This window comes from Scyliorhinus torazame, chromosome 2, assembly GCF_047496885.1.
Source record: "Scyliorhinus torazame isolate Kashiwa2021f chromosome 2, sScyTor2.1, whole genome shotgun sequence".
Lineage (NCBI taxonomy): Eukaryota > Metazoa > Chordata > Chondrichthyes > Carcharhiniformes > Scyliorhinidae > Scyliorhinus > Scyliorhinus torazame.
Genome location: NC_092708.1, coordinates 295,877,267 through 295,891,917, shown reverse-complemented (window position 1 = coordinate 295,891,917; position 14,651 = coordinate 295,877,267). Strand labels below are relative to the sequence as shown.

Here is a 14,651-nt window from a genome sequence, read left to right as displayed (position 1 = left end):
ATAGGAATTGGGCGGGGGCGTGGGCCTTGGTACTATGCTCTTTAAGAGGGTCAATGCAAACTCGATGGGCTGAATGGTCTCTTTCTGCACTGTAGGAATTCTATGGGTCTATGGAACTTGCGACTGGGAGTGGGTATGTCTCACTTCATCCTCGCCAATGGCAGGACCTGAATATAGTGACACAGGAGTGACTGCCTCTGCTACCCTGCTGCTCTTGCAGTCCAGTTCTCTTTCATGCCAATCACCAAAAAGCATGGGATAAAGCGTTAAGCCCATTCCAACATGATCATTGAGACATGCTGGTTCGGTCAGCATTTCAGCCATTACTGCTCTTTCAAAATGTATGGGATGGTCGTCCTCCACCTTGAGAGGGAATCACAGTGGATGGGGCAATCCAGTCCAGTGGAAGCCATCATTTCCAATGCCCTTGCCTTTAATCCGGGTAAGTTTCTCCTTCCCACACTTCACCAACAGGGGAAGGTGAGGTCAGGTTAACGATGCAGCTCAACCTCAGCGGGGCAGGTTTCCAACACATACCTGCACCCAGTGGGTGAGAGCAGCTGACTGGGTGTCACTCCCTGCACCCAGTGGCTGACTGCAGCTGATTGGGTGTCACTCCCCATGTACCCAGTGGGTGAGAGCAGCTAATTGGGTGTCACCCTCCCTGCACCCAGTGGGTGAGAACAGCTGAGTGGGTGTCACCCTCTCTCCACCCAGTGGGTGAGAGCAGCTGACTAGGTGTCACTCTCCCTGCACCCTGTGGGTGAGAGCAGCTGAGTGGGTGTCACCCTCCCTGCACCCAGTGGGTGAGGCCAGCTGAGTGGGTGAGAACAGCTGAGTGGGTGTCACCCTCTCTCCACCCAGTGGGTGAGAGCAGCTGACTGGGTGTCACTCTCCCTGCACCCAGTGGGTGATAGCAGCTGAGTGGGTGTCACCCTCCCTGCACCCAGTGGGTGAGGCCAGCTGAGTGGGTGTCACTCTCCCTGCACCCAGTGGGTGAGAGCAGCTGAGTGGGTGTCACCCTCTCTGCACCCAGTGGGGTGAGAGCAGCTGAGTGGGTGTCACCCTCCCTGCACCAAGTGGGTGAGAACAGCTGAGTGGAGGAAGTGCGTCGCTGTTTGTTGCGTCACGGGGTTCCCCGGGTGTCACGTGAGCCGGGCTGCTGTCGGGCCGGCGCAGCCATGATGGTGGGTCTGTCTGATTTTACACCGCTCTGCAGTCTTACTGCCGCCTTCACCTGTTCTCACTTGGAGTAAGATGCCGGGTGCGGACGGTAGTTTTCCTGTTTGCAATGACAATGTTTTCTCTTCAATCAGCAGGAAGGTTTGGATGACGGCCCCGACTTCCTGTCAGAGGAGGACAGAGGAGTAAGTTTTTCCACTTCTCGGTTTGAGCTTCTCCAGTCTGGGGCCCTCCATCGGGCCTTGGGTGGAAAATCCGCCAATTCACCCCTTCTCCCTTCACACTTTCCCCTTCACAGATCCACTTGCCCACCTCCTCGGCCTCTCTGTGCCGAAATTATTTCCGATTAAACGCCAGATAGATTTCTATTGTACCACAGACCCTCTTTAACTTGCTTATCTCTCTGTTTCTCGCATCAGCATTTAGCCTCCGATTTTGAAGTTTCAAGTTATTGAGTTGGCTTTAAGAGGTTTGGCTGCAAGAGTGACCGGAGGGTAGTAATGTCGTTTGCTTTGCTTGCTTGTGTAGCAGTTAAGGAACAGATTGTGGTTTAGGAAAGTTATTTTCCTTCCCAGGAAAAGCATAACATTTTGCTGGGGGTGGGGGGAGGGAAGTCTGGAACATCGTGAACTCAATTTTTTGACTCGACTTGCCTCTAACAAGCTACTGATAATGCGAGGGAATAATGTCATTTCAGATTATCAAATTGTTAGCGTGTTTTGCTTTATCCTCTTTCTGCCCCCCCCCCCCCCCCATGACCTACTTTATATCAGTTTGAACATTTAGCTGAATAATTTGGTGATACGTTTCTGAGATTACACTGTGTACATGGAAGTGTTTGCTCAATATGTTGCAAAATCATGTACAGAATCATGGAAGCATGTTGCAAAGGTGCTGTGTAGTTGAAAGTTTGAAAGATAATGAAAACACACTTGCCCCTCCCTAATGTGTGAATAGATATGGAATCAAACTTCATATGTTAACTTAGATAAAATTTATTTTGAATTTTTGAGTTGAAGTGCATAAATTGTGTTGCTGGTAATTCTGCTTTTAACAATACCAGTGATTATATCTAAAATGCAGATGAATGTGTGTACATTTATTTGTAGGTCAAATAGTATTCCAAGGTACTGAATCAACACGAAACTTAAAACGGAATTGAAATCCCCTCCACAAGTGTTCAAAGTGTTCTTTGCAGAACGCACTGCTTGGAATCTAATGAGTGATGGTTATGTTTCTGGACCTTCCAGGTGTGCTGTTGTTACTGATGTCCAGATCAAAGTTTCCTAAGAATGGAATCCCTGCCAGGGCTGAAGCACTGAGGAATTTATTTCATCTTCAGTCCAAAGGTTATAGAAGTTAAAGCTGTCAATCAAATATGCTTAAAGATGGCAATGGTAGAAATAATTGCACATTAACGGGCATGTGCCAGCTTCATTTTGAGAGCTCTTAGTGTCTCGGCCATGTAAAGTTTAATTTGCACATAGAACAAAGCCTATCCATTCTGGCTTATTTCCAGTTTAATCAACCTGGTCTTTAAGACAAATTGCCTCCTGGCCACCGTTTTGCAATTTAGTAATGGGGCAGCTTGAAGTTTAGCTCTGACCAATTTCAAAGTCACGTTGAATAAACTGCAGAAATTCTATATTTTGTCACCAGGTTTATTGAATTGTCTTGAACTGCCCAAAGGCGTGGCTGAAGGGGAATCAAAGGGCAGTAGACTCAACACGTGTCCAGTATTGCAAAGTAGCAGTCCACAGGACAAACAGAATGTTTGCTCATATTGTGAAATAGTGTGCTGCATAAGTCTGAGGGCACCATGCAGAAGTTTAGTGCTCTGGTTAAACTTTAACTTGAGTAGTACATTTGGTATCAGTTACTAAAGCTTTAGAGAAGTACCAAGCATGGAATCAGTACTAAGAAGAGCTAAAAGGCTGATTCATAGAATCTGATTTTAGTTCCGTACAGGTTGATGGATTTTGAAAGAGTCTTAATGTCAGGAGTTTAAAAAATATATTTTTATTCTCCTTTTTTATATTTTCATTGAAACATATAAATTTAAGATAATCAGCAATATGAAATACAATGGCAACCCCCCAGCCAACAATCCCCTTATCCCACCCATCCTCAAAACACCAATGAAAAGAATCACCAATAACTTAAACATTCCAAAACCCCCCTTCCAACCCCCACCCTAATGTTCGATGCCATCCAACTCATGAAAATGCATGATGAACAAGCTGCATGAGTTGTAAAGCCCTTCCATCCTCCCCTCAACTCGAACTTTACTTTATTGAGTGTTAAGAACTCCAGCAGATCCCCCTGCCATGACGAGGCACTAGGTGGAGAAGGCAACCTCCACCCCAACAGAATCTACCTTCGGGTGATTAGCGTGGCGAAGGCTAAGACATCTGCCTCTGCACCCGCTTCCAATCCGACACCCTGAATATGGCTTCTAGGGGACCCGGTTCAGGTCTCACGTGTACCACCTTTGAGATTATCCTAAAGACCTCCTTCCAAAACCCTCCAGTTTTGGACAGGTCCAAAAACATGTGAATGTGATTAGTGTCGTTTTCCCCCCCCCCCCCCCCCCCCCCCACACACACACACCGTTCACAAACATCCTCCACCCCCTCAAAAAGTTGGCTCATCCTCGCCCTTGTGAGGTGCACCCCATACACCACCTTCAACTGTATCCGCCCCAACCTCGCGCACAAAGTTGACGCATTCACCCTCCGGAGCACCTCACACCATGACCCCTCTTTAGTATCCTCCTCCCACTTCACCTTAATCCTCCCTAGCGATATCTTATCCTCCCCCAGAATCACCCCATAAATTGCTGACACCATCCCCTTCTCCATTCCCCCTGTCGCCATTATCTCATCCAACAGTGTGGGATCCAACGCTATCGGAAAGCTCTGTACCACCTTCCTGGCAAAATTTCAGACCTGTATGTAATGTCAGGACTGAGTTATGAGGTAAAATTAGAGAAGCTTGAATGAGTTAGAACCTTCCTGAACAAATAACTTGCATTTATATAGAGCTTGTAACAACCTCAGGATGGGACACTCTTCACACTGAACCAAGTTCTTTTGATATATAGTCACTGTATTGAAATGGGGAAACTGCATCCAATTTGTACACCGCACGATTCATCAGATAAATGATACTCATTGAGGAATAAAGGTTGAGCAGGACACTTGGGATCTTAAGGGTATGTAAGATATCAAGGTGGATTGAAAATGTTTTATTTAGGGTATTTTTCCAGCTAAACTTAAACTGTAAGACAAAGGAAATATTGGTGTAAACTGACAGATAAGTCGAGGATTCAGCTGGCATCCCCCTTATTTTGAAATTGTGCCTCCTGGTTGTGGACTTCCCAGCCAAGGGAAACATCTTGCCTGCAACTATATTTATTTCAGTATTTTATAGGTTTCAATGAGATCACCTCTCTCTCATTTTTGAAAACTAGAGAATACAGGCCTGGTTTGCACAGTCTCTCCTTATAAGACAGTCCCACCATCGCTGGAACAAGTCTGGTGAACCTTCATTGCACTCCCTCTCTAGCAATAATATCCTTTCTGAGGTAAGGGGACCAAAACTGCACCAGATACTCCAGGCGAGGTCTACAAGCTTCTGTGCAATTAAAGCAAGACCTCACTACTATACGCAAGTCCTCTTGCGATGAAGGCTAACATTCCATTAGATTGCTGCACTTGCATGTTAGCTTTCAGTGACTTATGAACAAGGACACCCAGGTCCCTTACTTTCGAATTACTTAACGTTTAGGAAATACTCTACACATCTGTTCCTTCTACCGAAGAAGATTACCTCACGTTTTTCCACATTATATTCCATCAGCCATGTTCTTGCCCACTCACTAAGTCTGTCCAAATCCTCCTATAGCCACTTTACATCTTCCTCACAACACATTCCCACTTAGCTTTGTATCATCTGCGAACTTGGAAATATTATATTTGGAACCCACATTCAAATTATTGATATATATTGTGAACAGCTGGGGCCCATGTACAGATCCTTGAGGTACACCACTAGCCACAGCCTGCCAATGCAAGAATGACACATTTATTCCTCCTCTTTGTTTTCTGCCTGTTCGCCAATCCTCAATCCATGCCAGTAAATTGCCTCCTTTCCCATGTGCTTTTATTTGGCTAATCAACCTCTTATGGGGGACTTTATCAAAAGTCTTCAGAACAGCCAAATGTATTGTGTCCATCAACCCTCCGTCGTCAGTTTTGTTAGTAACATCTTCAAAAACCTCCAAGTTCATCAAACATATTTCCCATTTGTAAATTCATATTGACAATGCCCAATCAGATTATGATTGTCCAAGTATCAATTTATCACATTCTTTAGAATAAATTCTGGCACTTTCCCTACTATTAATGTAAGGCTTGCAGGTCGATTGTTCCTTGTTTTCTCTCTCCTTCCCTTAAATAATGGGGTGACATTTTGTTACCTTCCAATCTCCAGGTCCCATTTCAAAATCTCAGGAATCCGTGACCACGAGGAACTGGAATCCAACTTTTTTATTCTTTCACTGGATGTGGGCATCGCTGGCAAGGCTTGCATTTGTTGCCCATCTCTAATTGCCCTTGAGAAGATGGCGGTGAGCCACCTTCTTGAACTTCTGCAGTCCATGTGGTGTAGGTGCACCCTCAATGCTGTCAGGATGGGAGTTCCAGATTTCTGACTCGGCAACAGCAAAGAAACTGCAAAATAGCTCCATGTCAGGATGGTGATTGACTTGGAGGGGAACCTGCAGGTGTGGTGTTTCCAGGCATCTGTTGCCCTTGTCCTTCCACATGGCAGAGGTTGTGGTTTGGAAGGTGCTGTCGAAAGAGCGTTGGTGTGTTGCTGTAGTGCATCTTGTAAATGGCTGCCACTGGTGGTGGAAGGGCTGCCAATCAAGCAGGCTGCTTTAACTGGGATGGTGTTGAGCTTCTTGAATTGCGCTCATCCAGGCAAGTGGAGAGTATAGTCATGACACTCAGGGTTAGTGTGCTACCATTTTCAGTCACACTTGACGCGGGGTTGCAACACAGGTGAAATTAAAGTTGCTAAAATATCCAATGTCTTTGGTTTGATCCCGATTAAGTACAGCCATCAGGTGTGTGAATTTTAACACAATTAACTTTTTATTATTTAACAGTAATTAGTATTAAATAGGCAACAATACATCTGGTTAACTATCTAATTCCCAACCCCCACCCCCACCCCCTCCTTCCTAACTCACGAGTCACAGAGAGAGCAGGCAGCCAGTAGCCAAGAGAGAGGGAGAAAACACAGTTTCTTGCTTCGAAGGTCTCATGTCTTCTGCTGGGTTTTCTATGAAAAACCCCACCTGACGGGAGACAATTGCTGTCTGTTGCCAGGCAGAACACTGTCCCTGATCAACCCATTGCCAGCCAACCAATCGAACTGAACCTCCAATATCCTGGGTGCCAGAAAGTCGGGGATTTCCTTTACGAAATACCAAATTTGAGGACATAGTGTTTGATTTGAAACTTTGAATTCTGTACTTCCTCCTTTCGACTTGAAGGTATATCTCAATTAACGATACCCGGGCCAAGAAAACTATAAAGATAGATTAAAAGGAATAGGAACAAAAGGAAGGACTTTAACAGTATTCCATCACACTCCTGTCTTGTGAATGGTGGACAGACTTTGGTAAATTGGGAGGTGAGTTACTTCTTGCAGAATCCCCAGCCTTTGACCTGTTCTTTTAGCTACAGGATTTATATGACTGGTCCAATCCTAGTTTCTGATCAATGGTTACTGCCCAGAATGTTGATATTGGGGGATTCAGCTATGGTAATACCATTGAATGTCATGGGGAGATGGATGGATTCTCTCTTGTTGAAGATGGTTATTGCCTGGCACTTGTGAATGCTACTTGGCACTTAACAGTCCAAGTCTGAATGTTGTACAGGTCATGCAGTCAGAAAAGTAGGAGCAGAAGTAGTCACTTTTACCCATCGTGTCTGCTCCACAATTCAATGACATCTGGTCCTAGACTCTTCCCCCAGGGGAAACAGCTCTCAGCATTTACCCTGTCAAGCCCCCTGAGAATCCTCCATGTCTCAATAAGGTTGTCTCTCACTCTTCTAAACTCCAATGAGTACAGGTCCAACCTCTCGTAAGAAAATGTCTCCATATCCAGAATCAACGTAGGGAACCATCTCTAGATCGTCTTGATGCCTGTATATCTTCCCTTAAATAAAGGGACCAAAACTGTTCACAGTATTCCAGGTGTGGTCTAACTATTGCCTTGCACAGTTTTAGCAAGACTTCCCTATATTTATACACCATTCCCTTTGAAATAAAGACCACATTCCATTTGCCTTCCCAATTACCGCTGAACGTACATGCTAGCTTCTTGTCATTTTGCACGGGGCATTCAAATCCCTCCGTGCTGCAGTTTTTCTCCATTTAAATAATCAGCTCCTTTATTCTTCCTACCAAAGTGCATAACTTCACATTTTCCTACATTACATCTGCCAAGATTTTGCACAGTCAACTAACCTGTCTATATCCCTCTGTAGACTTTGTTATCCTCACCACTTGCCTTCTCACACATTTTTGTGTCATCCGCAAACATGGCAAAAGTACATTTACTTTTCTCGTCTAAGTCATTAATATTTACTGTAAGTAATGGACAACATATGAACATGGACTGCTTCAGTATCGGAGGAGTTTCGAATGGTATTAACAATTGTATAATCATCAGCAAACATCTCCACATCTGATGGAGGGAAGGTCATTGAAGCAGCAGAAGATGGTTGGGCCTAGGACGTTACCATGAGGAACTCTGCAGTGATGCCCTGAACTGAGATGATTGACCTCCAACAACCGCAACCATCTTTGTAGAGTGTTTTCCCCCAATTTCTAATTACTCCAGTTTTGTTTTGATGCCACACTCTGTAAAATGCTGCTTTGATGCCAAGGGCAGTCACTCTCACTTTTTTAAAATATGTTTTTTTTTAAAAATATGTTTACTCACCTTGTTTTTTAATAGAATCATAGAATCCCGACAGTGCAGAAGGAGGCCATTTGGCCCATCGAGGTTGCACCAACCCTTTGAAAGACCACCCTACCTAGGCCCAATCACCCGCCCTATCCCTGTAAACCCACCTAACCTTTGGAGGCTAAAAGGGAATTTAGTACGGCCAAATCACCCAACCATCTTTGGACTGTGGGAGCAAACCAGAGCAAAGATGGAGATTAGAAATCTTTTTCTATCGAGGGGTTGTGAGCCTGTGGAACCCTCTTCCATAAAGAGCAGTGGAAGGAGAATCGTTGAATATTTTTAAGGCTGAGTTAGACAGATTCTTAGTTTGGCAAGAGGGTCAAAGGTGCTATGGGGGGCAAGGGGAGAGTTGTGGCCACAGTCAGATCAGTCCTGATCTCATGAAATGGCAGACAAGAGGGTCTGATTGGCTTACTCCTACTTTGTATGTTTTTTAAACATTAATGGGATGTGGGCGTTGCTGGCATTTGTTGCCCACCCCTAATTGCCCAAAGGTGGTGGTGAGCTGCCACCTTGAACTGCTGCAATCCCTGTAGTGTAGGTACACCCACGTGCTGTGAGGGTGGGAGTTCCAGTAGTTTGACCCAATCGTGTGACCTGATAGGAATTTTCAAAATTAGGAAAGGGTTTGATGGACACATTGAAGATGTAGTGAAATTCAGAACTAGGAGTCATAAAGAGAAGATAGTGACTAGTGATTGCAGAGCGGGAGGAAGTCCTACAATGTGGAACTCGCTACCACATAGAATAGTTGAGGTGATTAATGTAGATACATTTAAGGGGAAGCTAGATGAACACGTAGGCCTAGATTTTACAATTCCCCCCACCCCCTAGCGGATTTGGGGTGGGGGGGATTGGCGGGACATGTAATTTACATTGGAATAATAATACATTTTCTAATTTGTATTACATTTACAAAAAGGATAGTCTTATTTTGAAATTGTTGAATTTTGTTGGTGCATAAATCGCCATCCTGACAATATATTTGGATTTTTTTTTAAGCGCTGGTGCCTTCGGTTTATCAGTTTATCTTTCTTCACATGACCCAATTGTGGATATTTTGGTCGTGGCTAAATCTTAAATTCTTCCTGTTTGTTGGTACATTCAATGGTATTACCATAGCTGAATCCCCCAATATCAACATTCTGGGCAGTAACCATTGATCAGAAACTAGGATTGGACCAGTCATATAAATCCTGTAGCTAAAAGAACAGGTCTGAGGCTGGGGATTCTGCAAGAAGTAACTCACCTCCCAATTTACCAAAGTCTGTCCACCATTCACAAGACAGGAGTGTGATGGAATACTGTTAAAGTCCTTCCTTTTGTTCCTATTCCTTTTAATCTATCTTTATAGTTTTCTTGGCCCGGGTATCGTTAATTGAGATATACCTTCAAGTCGAAAGGAGGAAGTACAGAAAATGTCTTAGTTTCTAAGTTAGTAATGGTTGAATATACACATTCATTGAGCTTAAGGATGAAATGTTGCAGCAAAGATGTTGATTAATGGGGGAGAACTATTTTGTACCAATTGAACTTTCTTCTAAAGCTCGCAATATTACTTTGGTACAAAGAAAATTATATGTCAGAGCATAAAGAAGTAATAGTTTGCAGATTTTTCAATGTAATAATGGAACATTATGTAGCCACTTGTGCTTTGCAGTTGGACTTTGTCTTAGATTTTCTGAGATTACTTTCAAGTAAATCTTAACATTCTTCAAGCTTGATTAGATCACAGACCCATCAAGTATGTGCTAATATTTCCCCCATGGGGCACCTAGTCTAATTTCATTCCCCCGACTCACCATACTCTTAATTTTCCTTTTTAGCTCAGCAGCTACCTAATTCTCCTCGAAGAGTTTGTAGATCTTCCTTCAACAATAGTTTAAGGCAGGACATTCCACATTCTAATCACCAGCTACATAACAGATCTTTTTTTTTAAACTTCCCCTTTGTAGCGCACAAAGACTCCGTGAGACGAATAGAGTGAAGTCGATGAGGCTTTATTAAGCGTGTCTGTTCCCCCGCAGCTCGATAGTAAACTGGCCTGCGGGGGAAGACACCGGCTTCTTATACTCCGCCTTCAGGGCGGAGCTTGAGGTCAACGGCCAACCAGGACCCGGGATCTGTCAGCCAATGACATTAGGGCTTCCAGTCCCACATGACCCCCAATACATACTACCACATTCACCCCTTGTCAAAAATGAACCCGGCGGGGTGATGCTTCGTATGGTGGTAAGGGTTTACAGGGCTGGTCCTGGGAGGACAAAACATTCACATGGCAATACAGTATTGGACAATTTTGTCCTGTTGCAACTATTTACAGAGGGTATAGGAAGAAAAGCAAAATGTTCTTGTGAACAGTCCATATTTGTTTTACATTGACGCCACGAGTCGGTCGGGTGGTCTGGTCGTCCGTGTCGATCGCCTCGGCCCCGGCGGTGGTGGTGGTGCTTGTACCAGTGTTGTCGCCTCCAGGAGCCGTACGGTTTCAGCTTGGGCTTGATTCTTGGTCGGAGCTGAGGGGAGGGGAACCGATCCTCCTGGGAAGGGGGCGGTCGCGGGGTGCGGCGGTGGCAGGAAGGGGGGGGGGGGTTGGGTTGATGGTGTCGGGGGGGTGTGCGTGTTGCCGGCGGGCGCCAGATCCCTCAGGGAGACCGTGTCCTGTCGGCTGTCGGGGTACTCCACGTAGGCGTACTGGGGGTTCACGTGGAGGAGGTGAACCCTTTCGACCAACGGGTCCGCCTTATGTGCCCGCACATGCTTTCGGAGCAGGATGGGTCCTGGGGCCGCCAGCCAGGTCGGCAGCGACGTTCCAGAGGAGGACCTCCTAGGGAAGACAAGGAGACGCTCGTGAGGCGTTTGATTAGTGATTGTACATAATAACGACCGGATGGAATGGAGAGCGTCCGGGAGGACCTCCTGCCACCGTGAAACTTGGAGGTCCCTGGACCGTAGGGCCAGTAGGACGGCCTTCCAGACCGTGCCGTTCTCCCTTTCTACTTGCCCGTTCCCCCGGGGGTTGTAGCTGGTCGTCCTGCTTGAGGCTATGCCCTTGCTGAGCAGGAACTGGCGCAGCTCGTCACTCATGAAAGAGGACCCCCTGTCGCTGTGGACGTATGCGGGGTAACCGAACAGTGTGAAGATGCTGTTCAGGGCTTTAATGACTGTGGCCGCAGTCATGTCAGAACAGGGAATGGCAAAAGGGAAGCGGGAGTATTCGTCCACTACATTAAGAAAATATGCGTTGCGGTCGGTGGAGGGGAGGGGCCCTTTGAAATCGAGACTGAGGCGTTCAAAGGGGCGGGAAGCCTTAATCAGGTGCGCTCCATCTGGCCTGAAAAAATGCGGCTTGCATTCCGCGCAGATGTGGCAGTCCCTTGTGACTGTACGGACCTCTTCTAAAGAGTATGGGAGATTGTGGGACTTGATGAAGTGGTAAAACCGAGTGACCCCCGGGTGGCAGAGGTCCTCGTGGAGGGTTTGGAGGCGGTTAATTTGTGCGTTGGCACATGTGCCGCGGGATAGGGCATCGGACGGCTCGTTCAGATTTCCGGGACGATACAAAATCTCATAGTTGAAGGTGGAGAGCTCGATCCTCCACCTTAAGATTTTGTCGTTTTTGATTTTGCCCCGCTGTGCATTATCGAACATGAAGGCAACCGACCGTTGGTCCGTGAGGAGAGTGAATCTCCTGCCGGCCAGGTAATGCCTCCAATGTCGCACAGCTTCCGCTATGGCTTGGGCTTCCTTTTCTACTGAAGAGTGGCGGATTTCTGAGGCGTGGAGGGTCCGGGAGAAAAAGGCCACGGGTCTGCCCGCTTGGTTAAGGGTGGCCGCTAGAGCTACGTCGGAGGCGTCGCTCTCGACCTGGAAGGGGAGGAACTCGTCGATGGCGCGCATCGTGGCCTTTGCGATATCCGCTTTGATGCGGCTGAAGGCCTGGCAAGCCTCTGTCGACAGAGGGAAGGTCGTGGTCTGTATTAGGGGACGGGCCTTGTCTGCGTACTGGGGGACCCACTGTGCGTAATATGAAAAGAACCCCAAGCAGCGTTTCAGGGCTTTTGGGCAGTGCGGGAGGGGAAATTCCATGAGTGCGCGCATACGTTCGGGGTCGGGGCCTATTATCCCATTGCGCACTACGTTGCCCAGAATGGCTAGCCGGTCGGTGCTAAAAACGCACTTGTCCTCGTTGTGCGTGAGGTTCAAGGCTTTGGCGGTCTGGAGGAATTTTTGGAGGTTGGCGTCGTGGTCCTGCTGATCGTGGCCGCAGATGGTTACATTGTCGAGATACGGGAACGTGGCCCGCAACCCATGTTGATCAACCATTCGATCCATCTCCCGTTGGAAGACCGAGACCCCGTTTGTGACGCCAAAAGGGACCCGTAGGAAATGGTATAATCGCCCGTTTGCCTCGAAGGCTGTGTACTTGCGGTCACTTGGGCGGATGGGGAGCTGATGGTAGGCGGACTTGAGGTGCACGGTGGAGAAGACTTTATATTGGGCAATCCGATTGACCATGTCGGATATGCGGGGGAGAGGGTACGCGTCTAATTGTGTGTACGTGTTGATGGTCTGGCTATAGTCAATGACCATCCTTTGTTTCTCCCCTGTCTTCACTACCACCACCTGCGCTCTCCAGGGACTATTGCTGGCCTGGATTATGCCCTCCTTTAGTAGCCGCTGGACTTCGGACCGAATGAAGGTCCGGTCCTGGGCGCTGTACCGTCTGCTCCTAGTGGTGACGGGTTTGCAATCCGGGATGAGGTTCGCAAACAAGGACGGGGGTTGGACCTTGAGGGTTGCGAGGCCGCAGATAGTGAATGGTGGTATGGGGCCGCCGAATGTGAACGTAAGGCTCTGTAGATTGCATTGGAAATCTAATCCCAGCAAGGTGGGGGCACAGAGTTGGGGAAGGACGTTTAGTTTGTAGTTTTTGAACTCCCTCCCCTGCACCGTTAGGGTAACTATGCAGAATCCCTGGATCTGTACGGAGTGGGATCCTGCAGCTAGGCAAATCTTTTGTGCGCTGGGATAGGTGGTTAAGGAACAGCGTCTTACCGTGTCGGGGTGTATAAAGCTTTCCGTGCTCCCGGAGTCGACGAGGCATGGCGTCTCGTGGCCGTTTATTAGTACCGTTGTCGTCGTCGTCTGGAGAGTCCGGGGCCGAGCTTGATCGATCGTAATCGAAGCGAGCCGTGGTTGTAGTAGTGGAGTGGGGTCCGTTGTTGCCGTCCAAGATGGCGTCGGGGATGAACAAAATGGCCGCCCCATACATCGCACGTGGCTGGGGGGTCACAAGATGGCGGCGGGGGTGGACAAAATGGCCGCCCCCACGCGTCGTACAGGTCTGGGGCGGTCCAAGATGGCGGCGCCCCTCCTCCCCTCGTGGTGGCCGGGACCCAAAATGGCGGCGTCTGCGGGTCGCACATCGGCGCCCCTCCTCCCCTCGTGGTGGCCGGGACCCAAAATGGCGGCATCTGCGGGTCGCACATGGTGTGCTGGGGGGGGCTGGGGAGCGCTAGGAGCGCGAGCGCTAGGACCGCGAGCGCTAGGACCGCGCGGAGCTCCCTCACCGCGAGCGCTAGGACCGCGAGCGCTAGGACCGCGCGGAGCTCCCTCACTGGGGACAGCGGTGGTCGGGGCCCAAGTAGGTGGCGCCGGCGGGTCAGGCGAGGGGCGCGGGGTGGAGGTTAGGGTGGCGTTAGGGACGCGGAAAACTCCCTCCTCTCCGTGGAGAGTGTTGGCCGGGACCCAAAGCGGTAGCGCCGGCGGCGGGTCATACATGGGCTGCGGGGAGGGGGGTTGGGGAGCGTAGGTGGCGTGCAGAGCTCCCAGTTCTCCCGGGACCGCGGTGGTCGGGACCCAGAGCGGCTGCGCCTGCGGGTCGTACATGGCGTGCTGGGGGGTTTGGGGCGCGTAAACGGCTTGCAGGGCTCCCTGTTCTCCCGGGTCAGCGGCGACCTCGCGGGACCGGCACACAACCGCATAATGGCCCTTTTTCCCGCAGCTCTTGCAGATAGCTGTGCGGGCCGGGCAGCGCTGCCGGGGGTGTTTCGCCTGGCCGCAGAAATCACAGCGGGCGCCCCCGGTGCGACTTGGCGTTTGGACCGCGCAAGCCTGTGGGGGGGGTAGGGGGTAGGCGGTTTGCGACGGGTACGTACGGGGCCCAATGGGTTGCCACGCGGTCGGGGCCGTAGGCGCGGGTATTACACGCGGCCATGTCTAGGGAGGCTGCTAGGGCCCGGGCCTCAGAGTCCTAGCAACTCTTTTTCTAGAAGTCTTTGGCGGATTTGGGAGGATTGCATACCTGCCACAAAAGCATCGCGCATTAACATGTCCGTGTGTTCGTTTGCGTTCACCGACGGGCAGCTGCAGGCTCGTCCCAAAATCAGCAGCGCGGCGTAGAACTCGTCCATCG

The 14,651-nt window shown here is 48.7% G+C and overlaps 1 protein-coding gene across 3 annotated transcripts in view; it reads left to right on the top strand.

The window, feature by feature from the left end:
* The first annotated feature begins 1,085 nt into the window (after positions 1-1,085).
* Positions 1,086-14,651, top strand: part of snx6 (sorting nexin 6) — a 78,155-nt gene continuing 64,589 nt past the window's right edge. The window contains exons 1-2 of one of the 3 annotated variants that reach the window (XM_072488616.1): positions 1,086-1,187; positions 1,320-1,367. In XM_072488616.1, coding sequence (XP_072344717.1) covers positions 1,182-1,187; positions 1,320-1,367 — 54 coding nt within the window. In that variant the 5' untranslated portion in view covers positions 1,086-1,181. Of the gene's footprint in view, positions 1,188-1,316; positions 1,368-14,651 lie in introns of all 3 variants that reach the window. The other 2 variants (XM_072488609.1, XM_072488625.1) reach the window with 2 other exon arrangements.